This window comes from Miniopterus natalensis, chromosome 20 (assembly GCF_054644295.1).
Source record: "Miniopterus natalensis isolate mMinNat1 chromosome 20, mMinNat1.hap1, whole genome shotgun sequence".
NCBI lineage: Eukaryota > Metazoa > Chordata > Mammalia > Chiroptera > Miniopteridae > Miniopterus > Miniopterus natalensis.
In genome coordinates this window covers 11537690-11559947 of record NC_142100.1, presented here as the reverse complement: position 1 = coordinate 11559947, position 22258 = coordinate 11537690, and the positions used below count along the sequence as shown (strand labels likewise).

Genomic DNA, 22258 nt, shown 5'->3' with positions numbered 1-22258 from the left:
TGCGCCCGGCTGCGTGCACCTCGCCGCCTCCGTCGGGCACCGGCTGGCAGGATGCGGTCCTCCTTGGCTCCGGGCATCTGGTTCCTCCGCGCCTTCTCCAGGGACAGCTGGTGAGCACGCTGGGGAGGGAGGCGCCGCCCGGGCAGCTTCCCTTCCGCGGGGGGAGCGTGGGGACCGGGGACCGGCCGCGCCGAGGGCGGTTTCCAAGCGCTTGAGCCCAGGTTCCAACCGAGGCGCCGGCAGGAAGGTGAAAATGAATGGCTGGCGCGCGAGCGCGCACACACACACACACACACACACACACACACACACACACACACACACACCAAACACTCACACCCCAAACCCCGGGGCGGAGCTTCAGAGCCCCTCACTTTCATATCCTTGAGCAAATGGGAAACCTGCACTTGCGGGCCAGGGAACCAAGGCTGGGGGGGTGGAGTTGCTGCAAAGCGGCCTTTGGAGTTGTGGAGTGTCCCTTTTGGTCTCTTTTTGCCCTTGGATAACGCAAAGGGCAGACTCGGGGGTCCTGGGGGCCTGCCTTGCGGGGCTCCGGGCCCTGAGGGACTTACTGGGGAGCAGGCAGCGCCTCAGCTGGGGAGTCAACCCGGCGATGGGGAGCCACTCGCACAGCAGCTCTCCTCCCGACCAAGGGAGCCCCTCCTGTGCGTGTGCGCCCGCGGGCTGTGCGTGCACGGGCGCGTTGGTGTGTGTTTGAGCGTGTGTGTGCGCGCGCGTGTGACACAGAGCTTTCAGCTCACCCCCCCCCCACCGGAGGCCACCCACTGGAGCAGTTTGCATGGTCTGCAGGGTGTGTTTTTTAAAAATATTGTGTTAGTTGCCACCATTTACAAATTATAAAATTTAACGCCATCAGCCAGATTGTTGGCTTCTCTTGAAAAACAGATGAAACAATATTTGGGGCCTAAACTCCCAAATGGCATTAATAGGACTTAAAGGAGTCCCCTGTAGACAGTGCAGGTGCTGTTAAGGTGACCAACTCCGTCTAGTTTTAAAATGTAACACCCCACATTCCCGACCCCTTGGGCCCTGGGCTGGTTGGTCACCCTGGGCGCTTTCCTGTTGGTGACAGTCATTACTTCCAGCCTCCTCCACTCAGGTACATGACTTATTTGGCCCCCTTTTGAGCTTGGGACTGTTAAAAGATATTTTTCAGAAAAAGATGAAACCTGACTCTCATGAGAATATACAAATGAACATGTGTTAAAGATATTATTTTACTCATAATGAGGGAATCGGAAGACGTTATACTCCAGGAAAAAGAAAACCTAGGGAGGGGTTACTGGGGAGCTAGGGTTTAATGGGACAGAGCTTCAGTTTGGGAATATGGAAGGGTCCTGGAGATGGGTGGAGGTGATGTTGTACAACAATATGGAGTTAATGTCACTGAACTGTTATATATATTTTACTACAATTAAAAAAAAAAAAAAAGAATCCAAAGAACATGCCCATCTCTAAATCAGAAATATTGAGGCAAAACTTTTTTCCCACAGGTTGGGAGGGAAGACTATTGAAACTATCAGTTTGTAGACATATTTTGTATGATTTAGTTTTGTGCCCTTTTGAAGCTCTGTAAAAATATAGCCTGTGGTCAATGAGATGCCACAATCGGATAACCCGAAGAGGAGTCCTCTAGGCAATGCACAGTTTTCCAGTGAAACGAAATTTTCTTCTGCCATCTCCCCTGCTCTGATCAAAAAGAGTCGAAAAGAAAGATCATTCTTGATCATAAAGTAAAGTTTGTCTCATTAAATCTGATCTTATGATGTAGGTGTAGCAAGAGTGATAATTTGTAATATAAGCCTCGTGAAGCTTGCTTTGCTGGAATTTTTTATAAGGAATCTTAGATTGGACTTTTAAAAGCTTGTTATTATTTACTGTTCTGAAATTAAGAAGCTAAGCCAAGAAACTCTGTCCACTAGGTTTTACCTACTGTACCTATAAATTTGGGCAAACTCCTCCCTTCTTGAGGTCCCCCAAATATCCTAAGGTCCCTGGGCAGGACAGGGAGTGCCCTTCCTTATTTGCATACAAAGGAAAACAGCAAGCCAGTTTTCTCACCAGGGTTTTATTAGTGTTGGCTCAATCGGGTCAACCTTAATTCCTTAAAAAGGGCTGATTATATCTAATTAATTGAGCTTCCTCAATTACGACATTCCAGGGAAGGCCTTGGTTGCATAACCAATTTTTCTAATTATGTCCTGGCTTATAAAAATAGGACAGGTTCTTATTGAACTTTTGAAAATAACCATATTGCTAGGAACAGCAAGAAGACTCAACAAAAGCTTATGAATCCTGGTATGGGGAAGTGGGTAGGAAAATAAGACTTATAAAGGTTTCATGTCAGTTCGCAAAAAGAGTGTATGAAGTTGTTATGGGTTACAGACAGCTTAAGAAGAGAAAGGGCCCGGCCAGGCATGGCTCAGAGGTTGAGCATCGACCTAGGATCCAGGCGATCGGGGTTCGAGTCCTGGTCAGGGCACATGCCCGGGTTGCAGGCTGGATCCCCAGTCGGGGGTGTGCAGGAGGCAGCTGATCAGTGACTCTCATCATTGATGTTTCTCTCTATCTCCCTCTCCCTTCCTCTCTCTGAAATCAATAAAGATATATTAAAAAAAAAAAAAGAAGAGAAGAGAAAGGGCAGCCTTATATATCCAGAAAGTAGAGCCCTAGAGCAAGGTCAGAGGCATCCCAAATGCAGGCAGCGAGCATCCCTGGCCAGTGCGTTCGGGCCTGTGCGGTTGCATCCCGTTCGGCTGAGTGGGGTTAGCGACCTCCCTGGTATGTCCTTAAAGATGTCTAAGCGATGCCATCAGGAGAAGCCCGCGTCCGAGAGCGAGTTTCTGGTACAGCGCTTCTCTGGGGTGGCTCTGGGTTGTTAAAGACAAGACCTTCGGCCTGGAGCTGATGGCAGGGCCTTTAGGAAGCATCAGAGATCAACGAAAACTATGCGTAGGTGACAGAGACCTACGGAGGAGCAGATTAACTTATTGCTGATAAGTTTCAAAAGTGAACGATCTGATGAGAATTCATGGCAAGAAAAATGCAGCTGACAAGGAAATTTGGTTGTTCCTGAAGTATGCAGAACAAAATAAAGCCAATCCCCCCGTCCCCCCCAAAATCTAGACATGGCTAAAAACATAAAGAGGCTAATTTCAAAGAAGACAGTGAGAATAATATGATTTATAAAAAATGGATGAACATACTTTTTATAGAGGAAAAAATCTTGAGACATAAAAATCCCGACACAGCCCTGGATGGTGTTGCTCAGTGGCTAGAGCCTAAGCCCGTGTATGCAAGGCTCAGGGGGTCAATTCTCAGTCAAGGGCACATACCTGGGTTGCAGGTTCGATCCCCAGCCTTGGTTGGGGTGTGTTCGGGAGGCAACCAATGTGTCTTCCTCACATCAGTGTTTCTCTCTCTCTCTCTCTCTCCCTCCTCCATCCCTTCTACTCTCTCTAAAAAAAAAAAAAAAAAAAAAAAAATCAATGGAGAAATATCCTCGGGTGAGCATTAGCAAAAAATAAATAAAATCTGGAGACATAATTTACATAATATACCAAGGATATACCAAGAATATCAACTGAACAGACTCAGTAAGTCTGGAGTAAGTTCTAAACATCTGTATTTTAACAAAACTCCATAGGAAAGTCTGATGTATGTCCCCTGGTGAAAACCACTCTCTTAGATGGAAGATGTTAGACTCAAAGAAGTGAGGTTGCAGCCCAGGTAACATTTTAAATCTAACCAAAAACATGACTGGTAACACTATACTGTTATCAGATAAAGTAGCACCAGGATGCTCATCCATAGAAACAGATCATGGACCAGAGAGGGCACTGAGAAGTCTGTAGAAACTTCTCACACAGCATACAATTTCTGAAATAGTTAATAACATTTACCTTTTAAAATTTAACCTAGAAAAGGTTGACTATCTCTTCTGATTGCACAATTATTTCCATGCAATTGGTGAATAACATATTAAATAAACCTAATTGTTTGTAGCCTCTCTCTTTTTAAAGGGTGAAAGAACAAATCTTTGTGATTTCCCAGGGGCCCTCTCAAAGATAGTTTTAAGTGAAAAAGATATCCTGAATGTTTTATTTGACTTTGCATTTAGGATTTGTTTTGGGGAAGACAAAGTCAAAAGGGTTGGAGACTTGGATGCTTATCGTGAGTGCTAAGAATCAGTCCGCCTCCACCCATCTGAAAGTGATCATATTACATTTAAAAATAAGCAAAGAAGGTAACATCGTAAAGAAACAGATCTTTCCTAAGAGGGATTTCTTTGTTTTAATAAGTATAGAAAAGTATTCCGGTCAGACACAGAATTTGTGCTATCTAGGCAGATGACACAGGGGATAAAAAATAACATTTTATAACCTCTCATTAAGAGCAGGCCAATAACTGATATTCAAGAAAATGTGATTTTAACAGAGAAAAACCAAATTCCACTTTTGCATTGACATGATATTTGATACTAAAGGAACCACAGCCTCTTTCCAAAAATAATATGAATAAAATAAAAACTGAGCCAGCTTCGACAGAATCCCTAACACACTGAATTGCTTCTTTTAAACTCAGTGTCTGCACTTATTGTATCCAAGGCCAATCAAATTCCCTGTCCACAAACCTTCACACGTATCTGTTCTTCACGGTCCTCTTTCTTATTCTGGAACAACCAGTCGTTTTACTTAGGATAAAACTTTTCTGTTTTCTTCTTAATAAACATAAACACATCTCGTCACCATGTATGCAAACGGTGCCTCTCTACCACTATTGTTCCTAATAGCGTCTCATTCATAGATACTAATAGTACCCTTTAACCAAAGTAACTTATATTTTAGAGAAAATGTCCGGTGGGGGGGAGTGAGGATTCGGGGAGGGTGGCTGATTACAAGCGGCCTGTCCCACACCAGCACTTTAGAAGGGCTCAGAGACACATGGCACAGCTTCTACAGCCACTCACGTCCGACCGCTGCTGGCCAGCATCTCCCAGATGAAGGCAGATCTGGCCCGGAATCATTTTGCCACTGTAGGCCTCGTGCAGTTAGCTTTTCTGAGCCTCAGTTTCCCCACCAGGAGAAGGTGGGTTCTAGAGAATAAACGTGGCATGTGGCCATTGTTGACTCCCCCCCCCCGTGGCTAATGAAGGGCGCTCATGAATGGAGGTTTGGACTCCAACCAAATGCTGAGAACTAATATAGTTCCTACTGCAGGCATATTGTTCTGTTGAGACTGGAGGCCTACAAAGCTGGGTAAGGCATGGTCCTGCCTTCTCAGAGCGAAGGGCCAGGCCGGAGAGAGGGTGTGCACTCTTGTTATCAGAGGTACTGCTTCCACGTGTCCCCAGGGAGGGCTTTCAGTGAGTGGAGAAAGCAGACGTAGCTAGATGCCTGGGCACAGAGAGGGCGGGTTGGGCCTGACCCTTGGATCATCCCCCGTCTCTAAAGTGGGGACACTAATGCCTACCTTGGAAGGTGTGAGTAGAGGAGGTGCGGTGCCTAAAGTTGTTAGGTCAGTGACAGGCCCATGTTGAGCACAGACTAGACACTAATTAAAGACTTATTCCATTTGCTTCTCTTATTATGTGTCAGGCATTGTTTAGTTGTGGTTCACTGCAAAGCCTCCCCACCTGACATGGATGTACTGAGGCACAGAGAAGCTGTGTTTTGTCCAGCATTGCACAGCCCGTAAATGGCTGAACTGGATTTGAATCCGGGGGAGCCTGCTGCTCAAGCTGGCCTCCTGCTGAGAGTGTGGAAGGGGAAAGATCACGTGGCCATTTGGCCTTAGATCACTTGATCTCTCTCAGGCTCCAGGTCCTGGTCTATACGATGGAAATAACAGTGTATCTGTATCACAGGGTTTTGGTGGGAGTAAATGAGAAGTCATTTAAAGCGCTTAGCCCAGTGCCTAGCTTCCAGTTAGTCTTGGCAATTGCTAGGAGCCTGTGAGTTTCCCTGGAGGGAGGGATCCCCCTCGTTAGGAGGAAAAGGTGGGATGTAACTTGTGGAGCTGGAGGTACTATTAGCAGAGGGTGCGGAGTAAAAACCTGGAAGTGAAGGTGTCATTTGTCTATTCAAGACAGTGACGTGTAGCTTCGGCTACAGGTGCACACGGGGCCGAAGGAGCGTCTCCAGTCCCTGGAGATGCGGCTGACAGGCAGGCAGCACAAGTGTGCAAGCAGAAGTCAGACTTCGGACCTCTGCCCCTCCTCCTCTGGTCAGACCCTCTGGGTTGGGATGGGGTGGGTAGCTAGTTCATGGCCTTTCCGAGGCCTCCCAAGCCCTGGGCCTGGTCAGTGCCCTGCCTTCTGGGTCAGCGTCTGCATGGACATGTCTATGGGCAGCTGGCAGCATGGGCATCTTGCCAGAGAGATGCCTGGGCTGTGCTTATGGGGCCTGGGGGAGGGGAGGCAGGGAAGAGGAGCCATGGACTCCCCCCTGGCTATTTTCTCCGAATCTGAATTTCCCACGTGAGCTGGATGGGCCAAGGCTGGCTGGTGGCTGCTGCTGGGATGATGGCTCTGCCCTGAGGGTTTGCTGAGGGCTCCCAGTGCCGATCCATGGGGCCTTGTTTAAGCCTTATAACAGTCTCCTGTGGCAGGAGTTTACTGTTATCTTATTTAAAAGAAGATCAAACTGAGGCTTAGAGAGGTTGAACACGTTGCCCAAGGTCACAGTAAGCGGCAGAACCAGAAGTGAAGGCTCAACCTCTTTTGGTCTCAGCCTAATGCTCTTTTCCCTGTTCTGCGATGACTCAAGTCAGGGGCCCCAGTGCCACCAAGAGAGCTTTCCTTTGTCTTATTTTCCTGGTAACTTCAAAGAGGTCCTGGGCAAGCATAGCAGAGAGGGCTCCTTAAAACGAGCTAGGGGAGTGAAAGGATGCTCTGAGAAGAAAGGAGAGGTCCTGGAGCAGAGCCTGGAGGGCTAAGCAAGCACCCTCGCAGCCTCCAGGCTCTCAGGGTCAGGGCTGATCCGCAGAGCGCGTGACCCTGCGGTCCCCCCGCCACAGTGTGACTGCGCCCTCTCCCCCAGCGCTTCTGCTTCCTCTTCCACCCTCAGTTTCCTCTTTCCCTCCCGGCTTGGGTGGGGCCCCTTCAGGATTCAAGGGCTGGCCTCGAAAGCAGCCAGTGCTTGGGGATGGTCTGCATGGTGGGCCAAGGCCTTATCTCTTCCAGTCGAGCTGTAGAAGTGAGCACTGAGGTGGGCGTGGAGCTGACCCTCACAATAGACCCCAATACACGCAGGAGAGGTAGCGTCCCTGAGCCCTTGCTGGCCGGCGATCTGATTATCCCCGAGTGGGGTTGGGGGTGGAGAGGGGTGGGTAGTGTTCCCGCTCTCGCTTTGGCCTCTGGCTCATACTCGTCCCTGGATCCTTCATGCTCAGGAGACATGGGTGAGGGTGAGGCCTGGGCTAGGCCTCCGCAGAATCCCAAGAGGAGGCCGTCATCCTACGCGCCTCAGCAGGACAGAGCTCCGCCGTCGTCACCACGTGTCCCTCTGTGCTGTCCGCACGGCCTTTCTTTAGAAGAATGACCCCCCCTTCCAAACCCCACCAACTCTCCCATCTTTCCCGGTTATCCCACTTGCATTCTGCCTGAATGTGCAGGGTCCCCCTACTTAGCTTCCTTCTCTAAGCAAAACAATCTCTGTCTCCTTTCCTAAAAAAGATAATGATGTTGTCTGCTCATTCATTCTGTGAGGTCCTGGGCTCCTTGCGGCCCCCAGCCAGTGGCTCCCTCCTGTGGGAAGGGTCTTGAGGCCAAGCCCCGAGTCAGCTCGATCTCTCTGAGCAAGCGCGTCCCCGCTGGAGGCAGGGTAGCAAGTAGAGGATTCCTCGGGCTGGCGCTCTGCCCCCCGAGGGCGTCATGTCCTCAGTGCTCAGAGGCCCTCCCAGACCTGGACTGTCCTTGTTCCATCCTGTACACGGAAGGCCTGGCTCAGGACCCTGCCCTGTGGTGCCTGTCCCAGGCTGTCCTTTCCCCACCATGAAGTCTCCCAGTGGCGGTGGAGGATTTGGCAGGGGGTGGAGTGGTAGCACTGTCACCACTGGCCTGGTTCTTATTGTTCCCGGCACTCTACCCTTTTCAGATGTGCAGAGTCTTAGAACAGGCACATCCACGGATAGGCCACCAAGTCTATTTTCTCAGGCACGTGCCAAGTTCACCTGCAGCCACAGCCTGCTCCACCTGTCACGTGGCGAAGTTAGAAGCCATAGACATCTAGTAGCAGCCCTGGGTTAAGGCAGGGAGTGGTGGGGCTTGATTGCCGAGGGAGTGTCAGTCCCCACTGGCCTGACATGGGGGTGGGGATTGTCAGCAATGTGGATGCAAAGCAAGGAAGGGGGTGCAGGGCCCGGGGATGACCGACTGGGTGGCCATCTCCTAAGGTCGACGTCCCTCTGCTCGGCTGCCTCTTGTTTTCTCTTGTAGAGGTGGTGGGTCCTTTGGGTGGTAGGTCCTTTGTTTTCTGTTTTTTATCTGTTGCTGCTTTGTGACAAATTGTTCTTTGTTCCTATCTCAGAAGCATGCTTAGTGCAAAGTCTTCACACGGTCTATAAACCATAATCATGCTCCCTCGAAAAAATACGTTGGACTGTCAGCTGATCTTTGACATAAGTGTCCGCCTCTCTATTAGGCCCGATTACTCAGTAACCAGCGCTGGGTACGGGCAGGTGGAACCCTGGAAAGTGCTGCTCCTTCATTGCCTCTCGGCCTTTGGCGAAGACCAAGTGTAAAAAGTGCTGCTTGTTGCTAACAAGGACCTAGGGGCGTGGGGCAGCCGGGCCCTCCTGCAGCAGTCTGGTGACCTCACCACACTTCCTTGGTCCTTGGCCTTTGCGCCAGGCCAGCCTGACCCAGCACCTGGGCTGCTGTCCCTTGCCCTCGCAGCCACCCTGGGGCACTTAGGCGAAGCCCAGCTGTGTGTTTTTGCCCCTGCTCCTTCCAGGGCCTCTGTTCTGCAGGCGGGGCTGTGAGAAGAGAAGTGAAACCTGTGGTTCTACTTGCTGCGGGCGCTCTGCTGTCTTGCCTGCGAATTGCTGAGTGCGGCAGCTTAGGCCTCAGCTCAGCCCAGCCCTTAACCTGACAGGTGTCCCCAGTCCCCTTTGAACTGTGGCACCTTGGCCTTTTTCTCAGAATAGCTGCCAAAGTGGAATGGAAAGAGGGTTGAGCTAAGAGGAGGCCTGGCTCCAAGCGCACTCTGCGCAGCCAGCTGTGAGCCTGAGCTCACCCCTGTGTCACGCTGAGCTCACCCCTCCGTCACGCTGGGCTCAGGCAAGAAGTCCCAGAGGAGGCCGGTGCCAGGTCCGGCATCACAGCTCAGTGGAAGGCCTCCTGCCTCCTCTAGGGCTGAAATTCTGCCAGTCAGGTGCCAGCGTGGACCTCTGCTGAGCTTCCATGTCCGCTCCCAAGGGAGCACGTGGGCAGGCCCAGCAGGCCCGAGTCTGCTCCCGGTAGGCACTGGACCTGCCCCGGGCAAGGTGAGGGCACTGGCAGTTCAGCTAGCCCAGGTGTGAATCCTGGGTGAGTGGGAGGAGGGGGCATCCTGGCCTCCAGATCCCCACCTTCTAGTGAATCCAGGGCCTGGAACTCACCACCCAGAGAGTGTGGTCCCAGCCTCGCCTCCACTCACCCCTCCAGCTCTTCTTTCTCATCTGAAAATTTAAAATACTAGGAGCTGTCCCACTGGGCATCATCTCACTAACCTGTCACTAGCCCTATGAGGAAGGCGATGAGCTCTGCTTTTCAGATGAGCAAATGGGTGTGAGGAGTGAAACCAGGTTTTGCTTGAGCCCCAAGTCCTTGCTCATTTCTACTATAATACAAACTCCCTGAAATGTAGCACTTAGGATCCCCCGTGGTGGAGCCATGTGCCAGGGAAGGGTCGGCAGAATGGAAAAGGCAATGAGGAAGCCTGTCACTGGCTCCCCAAAATAGTGAGACCTCTGTGATCTAGAAAATGCCAGCGCCTTCAATGACTTCCCATCACTGTCACCTCTACAACTTGGCACCCAAGGCCCCACATGACCTGTCCTCTGCCTCCTTCCCAGCTTGGCTCAGCCCCACCTTCCACATATCCTGACCCACGCCGAGTTCCCCAAACAGGTAGTGTCATTTCACGCTCTCTGCTTTTGCAAACCAGTTCCCTGTCCCTGGACCTACTCCTTGCCCGGCTCTGGTTGACCTGGCCTCCCCTGCTTGTTTTGAAGATTCAGCTAAAGCCTCGCCTCTAGGATCCTTTCCTGACACTGCTCCCACTCCAGCTGGCCTCGGTGTCCCTCCATGTGCTTCCTTGTCGTTCATGGCCGTCCCAATTCTGTCCGTCCGTCTCCCCACTGCCCTGTGAGCACCCGAGGGCAGATATCTCTGTTACTATTTCTTTCCCTTATTGCTGGATCTCTATGCAGTGCCTGGCACGTGGTAGGTGCACGTATGGATGTGGGTGGGAGAGAGTCTCGCTTCTGCCCGAGAGAATCAGATGTCAGGGGTCGGCATCATTGTGTCTGCTGCTGTGGCCCAGCCCCTCCCCCAGGGTTGGGAAAGGAGTCCAGATGAAAAGTGCCTGGAGCAGAGAAAAAGGGACACCAGGGACACAGGTGGGAAAAGTCAAGGGAGGTGCTCTGTGTCCTGGCTAGGCGGGCAGGTCCTGGCACTGGGGTGGAATCAGCGTGGTGGTGGGAGTGGGGTGGGGGGAAAGGGTGGCTGGCCACCAAGCTAGACTTTTGAGCCCTTGTTGGCTCTGAGCAGCTCCTCAGAGGGCTCCGGTGTCTGCTGAGTTGCAGCCCAGCTTCCCAGGCTGTACTGGGCTCTGTAGCCGGCAAAGGCCTCACTGCTGGGCCTGTCACGGGAGAACAGTCAGAGCCGGGGCCTCGGGGACCTTTCAGACCCAGAGAAGATGTGATTTGTCATCATGATCAGTGGCTGCATCCATGTGGCAGCCAGGGGTCTCAACGGTGACACAGCAGGGACCTAGGGACCAGGGTGAGAGTTACATTTGAGATACATGGGCTTATTATTCATGTGCAATTGAGGAAACCAGGGCAAAAAGCTTTAGGAACTTGCACTTGTTACACAGTAAATTAGAGGCCTGACTCAAAGCTTTCAGCTTTTCCCCAGACCAGGCGGCCTCCCTGGCAGGCCCCTGGGTCCAAGTCACCTGGAAGGCTGTACTTTTCTTCCATCCATTGCCCTCTGAAGCAGGGCACCCTCTTTAAATGCCCTCAGATCTCAAGTCCCTGACTAGGAGTCATGAGCCATATGCCAATTGTTGGTGGGACCTGGAAAACATTGCTGCCACCAAACTTGCTGATGTCAGTCACTGTGGCAGTCACCTTACAGTAACCCCAGGTTCCCTGAGAACTCGTCCCTAGAGAACCCACACACCCTTGTGAGCTGGTAGCCAGAGGGGCCAGCTTGTAGGGGAAGGTGACATCCAGGCTAGACAGTGGGAACTTTGTTCTCAACAGAATGGAGGGTGGAGACAGAGAACCCAGCAGGAAGCTCAAATCCAAGGGTGCGTAGAGAAGGGCCTGGTAGCCCAACCTCAGTTCAGGTTCCTGAAATTCCCCTTCGTGACACATTTGGAGGAAGTGAGTATGGATTTTGGAGGCAGATTCCAGAAAGGGCAGATGGAGCCGCAGTGTCCAGCCCCTTAGTTTCATCTAGCTGAGGGGTGCCAAGGGCTTTGGGGTCCCTCCTACCCTTCTTCTCCCCCTCCCCCCTCCTCCACGAGATCTTTAATGGACCGGGGCTTTGGGGCTTTCTGAATGCCTGGCCCTTTCTCCTGGGCGGGGGGACCATTTGAAGCCCATTTTCCGTGTGTTTCCTGACTCGCAGCTGCTGACTCTGCTCAGCTGATCTCTGCTGGGGAAGCAGACAGTGACTCAGGGGGCACCGAGGCCCTTCCCCAGGCCCTCAGCAGGAGGGGAACAGCCGGGCTGCATGGAAACTTTATCGGTGTCCAGCTGAACTGTTCTTTCCATCCCAGACCTGTGTATGGGGTGAGAAGTGGGGTGGGGGGGGTGGGAGAGGGCGCATGTGACGTGTGAGCCACAGATGGAAAGAATGACCCTGCTGTCCAGTGGGACGGGTGAGACTGGGACCAGAAAGGACAGGGGTCTGTCAGCAGCTTTCCCGCTGGTGCCACGTTTCCAGCTGTGGCCTGGGCTCAGCTCCAGCAGGGGGCCGCAGCGGGTGCCAGTTCTGCTGTGTTCTGAGCCTAAGAGGAGTATTGAGCTCACTGTGAAGACAGACCCTCCTCTCCCATCGGCCTCCCAACTGCTCCCCTCATTTCTGGTATTTATAAAACAATTTTAGCTCCCTGACCCCATGTCTCTCACACACGCATCCACTCAGGCACCCTGACCTCCGTGAGGCCAGATGAACGCAGAGGTGACGGAGGTGACAAGAGCAGGAGGCATACATTTGTGTTATCTAGGGTGCTGGTCCAGCTCTGTTGGAAGGACTCAGAAGCTGGGACGAGGGAGACACGGCTCCCTGAGCACCTTGGCCTCTGGGCATCCGTTCCTACCCTCCCCGTGGCCTCTGCCCAGGGCACTTGTGTCTGGAGGGGAGCCTGGAGGTAGAGAGTTGGTGCGGAAGCCCTGGGGCTGCCGGAGTGGGCACAGGCGGGATACTGAGTCTGATCTTCCTGCTAACCCAGATGCCCACTTTTCCTGCAGGTACCGGGGCTTCATCCTGCTGCTCACCTTCTTAATCTACACCTGCTACCACATGTCCAGGAAGCCCATCAGTGTTGTAAAGGTGAGCTGGCCTGGTGCTAGAGAAGAGTGCAGGAGCGTCCGGGTCCGGCAGAAATACACACTAGGAGAACAGTCTGGAACTCGGCCCATGACCATCCTCACCCTCTCACCATGATCACTGAGCCTGCTCCGTCGCCTGGCCGGCTCCCACTTCTAGCAGCTCTTCTTTTCCGGGGACTGTCCCTAGGTGCTCCTCTTGAGTTTATTCACCGAGACAGCAGTGTTGGTGGCTGTGGGTGCACTGAGAGAGCAAGGCCCCCCGGCTCCTTGGGTTCTGCCTTCACTGAGGGTCCGATGGGGCCCCCTGTCCCTGTAGCCAGTCCCTGCAGGAAGAGGTGCCCTAGGAAGGAGCAGAGTCTGGTGGGGAGGCAGTGGCACTGGTGTGGCTGGGGAGGGAGGTTGCTTGCCCTTCTCTGGGCTAAGTGGCTTCAGGATCCCTGACCTATGTGTCCCATTGTCTGTCCAGAGCCGACTGCACCAGAACTGTTCAGGGATAATCCAGCCTCCCAATGACACCCACAGCCCCAATGACACCACGTGGTGCAGCTGGCCTCCGTTTGGTAAGAATGGGGCAAATTATTTCGCTACTCCCCCTTCCCCTCCCCAGGATGGGGTTGTCCTTCTTGCAGGGAGGAGCAGCCAAGCAGCGAGCTTTCTGTCTCTCCCATCTGCTTTCAGATCAGGACAACTACAAGGAGTTGCTGGGGGCCGTGGACAATGCCTTCCTGGTGGCCTATGCCATCGGCATGTTTATCAGGTAAGGCAGAGGCAGAGCCAGAGCCCGGTGGGCCCGAGCTGCTGACTCCCTGCTATAACCAGGGGCAGCGGGGTCAGAGTGAAAAAGCTGAGAGCTCCCAGGTGGAAATGAGACTGAGACTCCTGCATGAGCCAGCAGCCCACAGCCATTCTCATTTCAGTGTGTGGTCACTGAGTCTGCTCCCCTTTTAGTAGCTCTTTTCCTGGAAAGCCTTTCTGACACTCCTGATATTGCACTCAGGTGGCTGTGTCCATGGTGGGGCTGGAATAGGGTTTGTTCTGGACCGGGGCCCTTCCAGGGTGGCGCTGGAAGCAGAAACGGCCAGGAAACCCTGTCCCATCCTGGCCTAAATTAGCACAGCAGACATGGTGCTTGTCACCAGGAGGCAGGCAGGCACCCCTTTCAGCAAGCTCACAGCCTGAGGGATCAGCAGCAGCAAGTTACAGAACAGTGTGGTGTGGCTCAGTGACAGGTGGCTCCAGGGTGCTCCTGGGGCTCAGGGTGGTCACTTAGTCCAGGTTGGGGTAAGAGAAGAAGGATCAGGGAAGGCTTCTTGCAGGAGGTAATATTTGCACCCATGCATGCAGTTGGGCTTGGGGCAGAGAAGAGGCGAGGCAGAAGGACTAGCATGAGAAAAGTAAGGATGTGACACGGCAGGATCTGGGGGTGGGTGGGGATTAGCAGCGGGTTTCCCGGAGTGTGAAGTCTGAAGAGAGTTGAAACAAGAGATGGGCTGCTAAATGAGGTCCCGTGCGCCAGGCCATGGGCACAGGGGAGCATGGGAGGGTTTCAATCAGGGGCTGCGTTTAGACTTACGTTTCAGACAGTCCCTCCGAGCGGGCGGGAGGTGGGTTAAGGGAGGGCAAGACTGGAGGCGAGGCCTGCGGAGCAGCAGATGGGTGGCAGCCCAGCTGGGCTTAGAGGAGCCCTGGAGTTAGAAGAGTAGCAATAGCAATGGAGAGGAGATGACATGCTGGAGGCTCGTTAAGAGTAGGATGGGCGGGTCTGGGCAGGAAACTGAGGCAGCTCCGTGGTTTCTGGCTTCAGTGGCCAAGCACGGTGGTGCCATTCACTCCGAGGAGGGCACTGGACAAGGGGCTGGGTAGGGGAAGGGGGAAGAGGAGTTCAGTTCTCTAGGGCTGAGCTTTGAGTGTTTGGGGGTCTCCGAGCCAGGGTGGCCAGGGCACCGGGGTGTGGTCCTGGAGCTCTAGGGCAGAGAGCAGGCTGAGGACATGCGCTTGGTGGTAGGTAAAACCACTAAAGTGCTGCAAGAGGCTGCTCCCAGAGAAAATCAATGAGGAGGCGAGGTCAGCCAAGGGGAGGGGCTGAGGCCCACAGTGGTCACATCAAGCAGGCCAGGGAGAGATCTCTAGGAGTGTGGTTAGCACCTTCAGATAAAGCAGAGAAGCCCTGCCAGTGGAGGACTGAGGGTGTCCCTGGCTGTGGCGATATAGCGATCACTAGTGGTCACCTTGGCAGGAGTCGCCCCAGTGGGGTGTTGGGGAAGAAATGGGGGCAGAACTGAGGAGCACAGATAGTGGGGTTAACCACAAATCTAACTCTCTCTTCTCCAGTGGGATTTTTGGGGAGCGGCTCCCCCTTCGTTACTACCTTTCAGCTGGAATGCTGCTCAGCGGCCTTTTCACCTCGCTCTTTGGCCTGGGGTATTTCTGGGACATCCACCTACTCTGGTACTTTGTGCTCATTCAGGTATGAGCCTGCAGCTTACTCTTGGGGGTCTGTTTCCATCACAGAAAGAATCTAGTCCTCAGCGGCCCCCAGGTCATGGCTGAGTTAGGCCCTCACACCTCCTGCCCAGGCCACCTCTCCTGTGTTAGGCTGCACAGGGTCCGTGACTTCCCACCTCCCAAGGCCACTCATTTGCTAGCTCAGTAAGTCTGCACTGAGCACCACCCCGAGGCCACTAAGATGCCTGAGAGGCTGGGTCTCTGCAGTAAAGGACCTTGGGCCCAAGGGCATTAGGGTGTGTGTGTGTGTGTGAAGGAAGAGGACTTTTGTAGTGTGGTCTGTGGGGGACCCCCCCACCCATGATATTGAACCTCCCCAGTCCGGGATGGGTCAGAGCAGGAAGTTGGCAGCACATCCGGGCCTGTCCTACCTGCCTGCTCTCTCCCTGCAGATCTGCAATGGGCTGGTCCAGACCACAGGCTGGCCCTCGGTTGTGACCTGCGTGGGCAACTGGTTTGGGAAGGGGAGGTGAGTGTGACAAAAGAGTGTGAGCAGGAGGTTCCCTGATAGGGCTCCGGTAGTGAAGAGGTCACTCCTGGTCCCCTGATATAATTTCAGGGTAAAAGATTAGAAACTTGCCTCCATTTTGCTCACTTTTATATGCTGAGTGAGATAAACATTTTAGTGACAAAAGCAGCATTGATTTTTCATTGATAAGGTTTTTACCCATAAAACAGCAAACTTAATTATGCATTTCCTCATAATAGATGAATTTCCATTTCTCCCGAAGGCAAAAATGAAGCCTGTAAAACTGCATCATTTTTTCTTGAACTGGCTTTTGTACAAAGAAAGTTGCTTTAGAGCAGGACTTCTCAACTTGGTACTATTGACATTTGGGGCTGGACGATTCCTTCCTGTGAGGGCCAGCTGTGCATCTAGATGCTTAGCAGCATCCGCCCACTAGGTGCCGCTAGCGCCCCCAGCGGTGACAGTCAAAACTCTCCAGACATTGCCAATGTCCCCTGGGGTTGAGGACCAGTGCAGCTGTCAGGAAAGGGAGAAGAGAAGGGTGGGGGCCTGACCCCTCAGGACAGCGAGCACGCCATTGGGAAGCCCTGCTTGCTGGCTCAGGGACTGCAGGACTGGCTGTCCCTTGTTTGATCCCAGCCACCCCTCTCCCTTTTCCCTGGCACAGAGGCGGTAGGCAGCCAGCTTTCTGTACTTAGCCAGGGCAGCTGAGATGAACACTGTGCTTCCCTTTTCATCTTTTCTGCTCTTCTCCCCTCCCCTCCTTGTCTTCCTTTCCTCCCTCCCTCCAGGCGGGGGCTCATCATGGGCATCTGGAATTCCCACACATCTGTGGGCAATATTCTGGGCTCCCTGATCGCTGGCATCTGGGTGAGCGGGCACTGGGGCCTGTCCTTCGTGGTCCCAGGCGTCATCACCGCTGCCATGGGCATCGTCACCTTCCTCTTTCTCATTGAGTGTGAGTGGACCTTCCCTCCCCACAGGGCCCATGGTTCTGGGAGAAGGCAGCTGGAGGGTCATGGAGCTGAAGGACCAGGTGTGGGACTTGGGACAAGCAACCTCTCTGAGCCTCAGTTTCCTCATTTGTAAATAGGACTAACAGCATCCACGTCCCAGGGCTGTCGAAGCTTTGGTGACACAGGTAGTTAGAATGCCTGGCCCCTAGTCAGTGCTTGCAGATGCTGGCTCAGCCTGAGGTCTAAAAGGGGAAGGTGGGGTGACAGGGCACTCCCACAGTCACTGTTCTCATCCCCCTTCCCTAACAGCGTGAGTCAGCTACGCCAGGTAGCAGGGCCACTTTGTAGGCAGAGAACGGAAGTCCAGGAGGCAGCAGTGACAAGATGGGTGTTAGGAGAGCCAGGCCTAGAAGGTGGTCCCCAGAGCCCGGTTCCAGTTCCCTCGTGTGGCCACTTTGGAGGTGGGGACTAGTCCCAGTGCAAGGGGAGGGCCTGGTCTGAAGAGAGCTTCTGAGAAGGTTTTTGTTTCAGATCCAGAAGATGTGGACTGCAGCACCCCTCAGCACCACGTGAGTGTGAGCCCACAGCCGCTCCCTCCCTCCCACTCCACCCCAGGCAGCACTGGGGGGTCCAAGGAGGAAGCTCTGAGCCCACAGTTACCTCACAGGCCCCATGTCAGGCCTTGGGTTGAGTCCCCCGGGGCCTGCAGGAGGTTAGTCTAGTCCCAAGGGGGACACACACCTCTTCCAGCTTCGGAGCCCCAGCCTCTCATGTGGGTTATCCCTCCAGCTGGCACGAGGGGGCACGTGGATGTGCCCACAGCAAGGTCTCATCTCATTCAGGGTGAGCCAGAGGAGAAGCAGAACAGCCCCGAAGACCCCGGGAACAACCCTTACTGTCACCAAGAGAGCAGCCCAGAGACCGGTGCCGGCTGCTCCAAGGAGCCGAGCGCTCAGCCTGCTGCCATCAGCTTCTGGGGGGCGCTCATGATCCCGGTGAGAAGCTGGGGAAATGGGGGCCAGAGAGGCTCTCTGGATCTTTCTGTAGGATATCAGGGGAGGGGGGTGCTCAGGGTGATCTGTGGTTTCCAGAATTTCTTCACAGGAGGTGCCCAGGGTAGGTAACGGGAGGCTGTCCCCACGCAGCACTGGAGCAGCGGGCACACTGCCTTTACTGAGAGCGAGTGTGGCTTGAGGTGCTTTGAGTGGGGGCGGAGGGTGCTGGGTGGTGCGCAGCGCCCCTTGGGGCTGCACTCGTCTCATCCTGCCCTCTGCTACGCTCGCAGGGCGTGATCGAGTTCTCTCTGTGCCTGCTCTTTGCCAAGCTGGTCAGCTATACCTTCCTGTACTGGCTGCCTCTCTACATCTTCAATGTGGGTGCGTACCGGGGAGGAGAGGTGAGGGAGGCCTCTGGTCCGAGAGGAAACCTAGGACGTGGTGCATGTGACTCCAGGATAGAGGAAGGGTCTCTGCTGAGCCCCTCGCAGGGCAAAGGGAGGTTTTCGTTTTTAAATGCAAAGCTGAACCTTGCATGCTGCCCCTAAGGCCCTGGTTCCAGCCTCCTGTCCCCACTTGGAGCTGGGTTGGGGTTAGGAACTCGAAGCCCTGCCCCGTAATTCTCCCTGACTTCTCCATCCTGCAGGGTAGGAGCAACCCAGCTCCAGGCTGCTTGGCTCATAGACGGGTGGGGTCGGAGGGTGTAGGAAAGGCCTGCCTTGTGAAGGCCTCCCGGAGCACCCTGAGCTTCTCCCAACCTGAGGAAGATGCCTGGTGAGCCGCCCCCGCTGCTTGTAGCCTGGCGGTGGACACTGTATTCTCCCAAGGGGCTGCCAGGACCCTCATGGGCTTCTGCCCTGAGCTGGGTCGGCTGCACTGCCCATCTCCTGACTGTCACTTTTGTGGCTGAAAAGGATGCTTATGTCTGCCTGGCCTGGGTCTTTGCTATTTCATAGGTCAGGTGGCTACTCCATCAAGAAGCAGACCCCTGCCCCAGTCCCGGAGCCCCAGAGCCAAGGCCAAGGCCCCTCACGCAGGCTGCTCTGTTCCCTCCACGCCCCGCAGGAGGGCCGAGGCCAAGGTTGCCTGTGCTTACTCTAGACAGGACGCCCTGGGGATTAGGGCCAAGTTTCAAGCTATAACTTGCCCCACAGCTCTTATCTGAGGGGCCTCTTGCAAAAATCGAGGTGGAGCCTCAGGCAGCGTCGTGGACACGCAGACTCTTTGTTTTGTGGCCTTGGTGCTGGCTTCAGAGTCTGAGTCAACCTGGAGGGCTGGGCTACAGCTCAAGCACCTAGATATTCCTTCTTTAACACTAGGGCAAGGCCTAGGACCTGAGGTCCTCGCTTCCCTGTGAGCCTCCTTCCTGGCCGTTTCTTAGCAGAGATAGCAGATGGATGTGAAGCCCCCTGGTTCTGGCCTGCCTCTCAGGAGCAGAGCAGGAATCGTTGGTTGGGCTGAGGCTCAGTGAGAGGTTTATCCCACTGAAGGTGGCCAGGGAGACAGAGCTTCCTGACCAGATCCCAGCGCTTCCAGGGGAGGGCTAGTCTGAGAGGTCAAGACCATTCTGTAGGGGATGAAGGCAGGGCAGGATTGGGGTTACAAACTGTTGTAAGCTCACTTTGGCCCGTCACCCCCCCCCCCCCCCCCGTGGTTCTCACTACTCCCTTTGGAAAAGGGGCCGGGGCCTGGATTGGTCTCTGGTCTTTCTGGCTGGTGCTCTGGGATATTCACCCTGAGCCCTCAGATCTGACCACATGGCTGTTCTCCACAGCTCACTTTAGTGCCAAAGAGGCAGGAGACCTGTCTACACTCTTCGATGTCGGTGGCATCACAGGTGAGGCCCTGACCTGCTTCACCTCTGCACTGCATTCCCCTCTCCTCCTGTGGGGGTGCAGGAAGAAGGGACAGGTCCCATGGAATATGACCTGGGCAGGTGGCATCAGAGAAAAATAGGGCTCTTGCCCAGCTAGGTGGCCCTAAGAAAGATAGCCCTTGTGTTTGGTCTTCCCGTGAGCAGTGGGTACTGGGAGGATTTCAGAGGGAGGCATTCTGCTGGCTCTGGATGCCCAGACCCAAGCCAGTGTTGGGAAGTGATGGGACCAAGCTTGGGGGGTACCATGTGGGTGAGGAGCTGTGGTCATGTGCTGGGCAGCAGTGAGCAAGCTGGTTTGTGTTCCAGGTGGCATCCTGGCGGGGCTCATCTCTGACTACACCAATGGCAGGGCCACCACCTGCTGTGTCATGCTGATCTTGGCTGCCCCCATGGTATGTATAACCTCAGGGAAGAGTGCATTTGCATATGTACCTGTGTGTGGCTGCTGAGCTGGGTGTGCACCTGGGTACTGATGCACATGCATGTGTGAACATCCCTGTGCACAGGAAAGAGATCCAGACTGAGAGTTTCAGAAAGGGATTAATGACTATTTGGCCTTGCTAGGGGTAGAACCCACAACTGGGCATGTGCCCTGACTGGGAAACAAACCATGACCTCCTGGTTCATAGGTTGATGCTCAACCACCGAGCCATGCCGGCTGGGCCTGATAAACTTCTTGATCAAGGAAAGGACAGGAGATTGAGGTTAGATATGAAAGAAGACTTTCAGGAAACTATAAATTACTGCATCTCACACACAACCCTCCTTGGGACATTTAAAGACCGCAAGGTCTGGGTGTAGAAGGAAAAGGAGTGAGGTGACCTTTCGGATCTCGGGCAGCATAGGGTCGTCCAGACTTCCAGGCTCCAGTCTAGCGTAGGTGGCCCGTGGGAAGCCTGGGCGTGACTCTGCCTCTCCCTTTCTCAGTTGTTCCTGTACAACCACTTTGGCCAGAATGGGATTGCCAGCTCCATAGGTGAGATGCTGCCAGTCCTGCCAGGCCAGAGGAAGGCACTGCCTTGGAGGCATTGGCGGGGGGCACAGGGAAGCAGAGGTTCTCAGCCTGATGTCAGGGGTCTCACCTGCTTTGGGGATGGGGCTGGCTGTAGCCCCTCACCTCTAACTGGGCTATCTTTGTTACCACCCCAGTGATGCTGATTGTCTGCGGGGCCCTGGTCAATGGTCCTTACGCGCTCATCACTACGGCTGTCTCGGCTGACCTGGTAAGTGGGGCACCTCCCCGAAACCGGGGATCCCTTCGGGGCCTTGGTCAGCGCCTCTGTCTCCTGGTCCATTCCCCACAGCCCTTTCCTCCTTTCCTGGCCTGCACAGCTGAGATCCTCAAAGTCCTTCAGAATACTCCCTCCCCCTCAGTTCCAAGCCCCAATGTCACCTGTCCCCAGGCCAGCGCCCCTTCAGCCCCTGCGCTCAGTGCTGCCTCTTGGTTAGGCCCTCACTCTGCTCTCTCTCCCCAGGGGACTCACAAGAGCCTGAAGGGCAATGCAAAGGCCCTGTCCACCGTCACAGCCATCATCGACGGCACAGGCTCCATAGGTTTGTGACTAGCTTTGGCTCCTGGCATTTGTGCGCTGAGCCTTATCTCTGGCACACTCCTTGGCCTGGGCCTGGGTCCCTTAGTGGGAGCCCTGCTCTGACACTGTGCTCCACAGGCGCAGCTCTGGGGCCTCTGCTGGCTGGGCTCATCTCCCCCACCGGCTGGAACAACGTCTTCTACATGCTCATCTCTGCTGACATCCTGGCCTGCTTGGTGAGAGTTCTTGGGGTACACAGATGGACATTGCGGGGTATCTTGTCCTGCCAGGCCAGAACCCTAAAGGTCCAGAACATTGTCCCCTAGGGGCTCTTGGACAACAAACAGCCCTTTGCTAAGAACCACGTCACCTCCCACGGGTGACCCCTGCTGAGTGAAGCTGTGTGCCCAGCCCCTTGCCTCCTGCCAGCCCACTACTGGACGCAGGACTGGACACATGCTCCAGACTGACGTTGTTCTCCTTCCCTCTGTGCCGCCAACTCCCCACAGCTCCTCTGCCGGCTGGTGTACAAAGAGATCCGGGCCTGGAAGTCACACCTGAGCCAAGGCACGGGGTGAGTCCTCGGGAGAGCTGGAGCCCCACCTCCCACCTCAGCTCCAACAAAGCCTGTGCTCAGGTGCTCTGCACCCAGCCTGAGCCCAGCTCCAGCGCAGCCCTGGATGTGTCCCGTGAACACCCGCCCTGCCCCAGCCCCACTAACCTGCCTCTGTTGTCCCATGTGTCTCCATAGCTCTTCTCTGGCCTTAACCCCCACGCGGTAGTAGTTTCCTCAAGTCCCATGACTTTTGTGAGTATTTTCAAGTCTGTGACTAATGTGCCAGCAGAGTGGATCCTGCATGCAAATCCTTCCTCCTCCAGTGATTTTTCCAACTTTCACTTCCTTCTCGGGGTCCAGTGCTTGGGAAGGGTTCCTAAGAGGCCTGAGCTGCCACCACGGTCGGCAGTCTCCTCTCTGGGAGAGCAGTAGGGCTTCGGATGACCCCCCGGACAGAGGGGGCAGAGTCCAGGGAAATAGTTTCCCCTCTGAACTCACACTCTGAGCTGCAAGGGCTCCTCAAGTTCAGAAACCAAGGTCTCTGGGCCCTCTGCCTGTGGGGTGCAGAAAAAGCAGTTAC

General features: G+C 54.3%; 1 protein-coding gene across 1 annotated transcript; it reads left to right on the top strand.

Moving 5' to 3' along the window:
- The first annotated feature begins 51 nt into the window (after positions 1–51).
- Positions 52–21904, top strand: SLC37A2 (solute carrier family 37 member 2). Its single transcript, XM_016204277.2, has 18 exons — positions 52–110; positions 12709–12790; positions 13256–13349; positions 13468–13546; positions 15121–15256; positions 15687–15763; positions 16555–16721; positions 17251–17288; positions 17562–17714; positions 18005–18095; positions 19489–19551; positions 19897–19982; positions 20518–20566; positions 20740–20813; positions 21066–21144; positions 21261–21358; positions 21632–21696; positions 21874–21904. Exons 1-18 carry the CDS (start codon positions 52–54, stop codon positions 21902–21904), a joined length of 1521 nt encoding a protein of 506 aa, XP_016059763.2.
- The last annotated feature ends 354 nt before the right edge of the window (positions 21905–22258 follow it).

What these genes read in the sequence shown, in the direction of transcription:
- SLC37A2 (XM_016204277.2), top strand. Translation starts at nt 52, where the DNA reads ATGCGGTCCTCCTTGGCTCCGGGCATCTGGTTCCTCCGCGCCTTCTCC. An exon ending in TGGGATTGCCAGCTCCATAG is followed by an intron (nt 20,567 to 20,739) that starts GTGAGATGCTGC and finishes TTACCACCCCAG; the next exon opens with TGATGCTGATTGTCTGCGGG. An exon ending in CGACGGCACAGGCTCCATAG is followed by an intron (nt 21,145 to 21,260) that starts GTTTGTGACTAG and finishes TGTGCTCCACAG; the next exon opens with GCGCAGCTCTGGGGCCTCTG.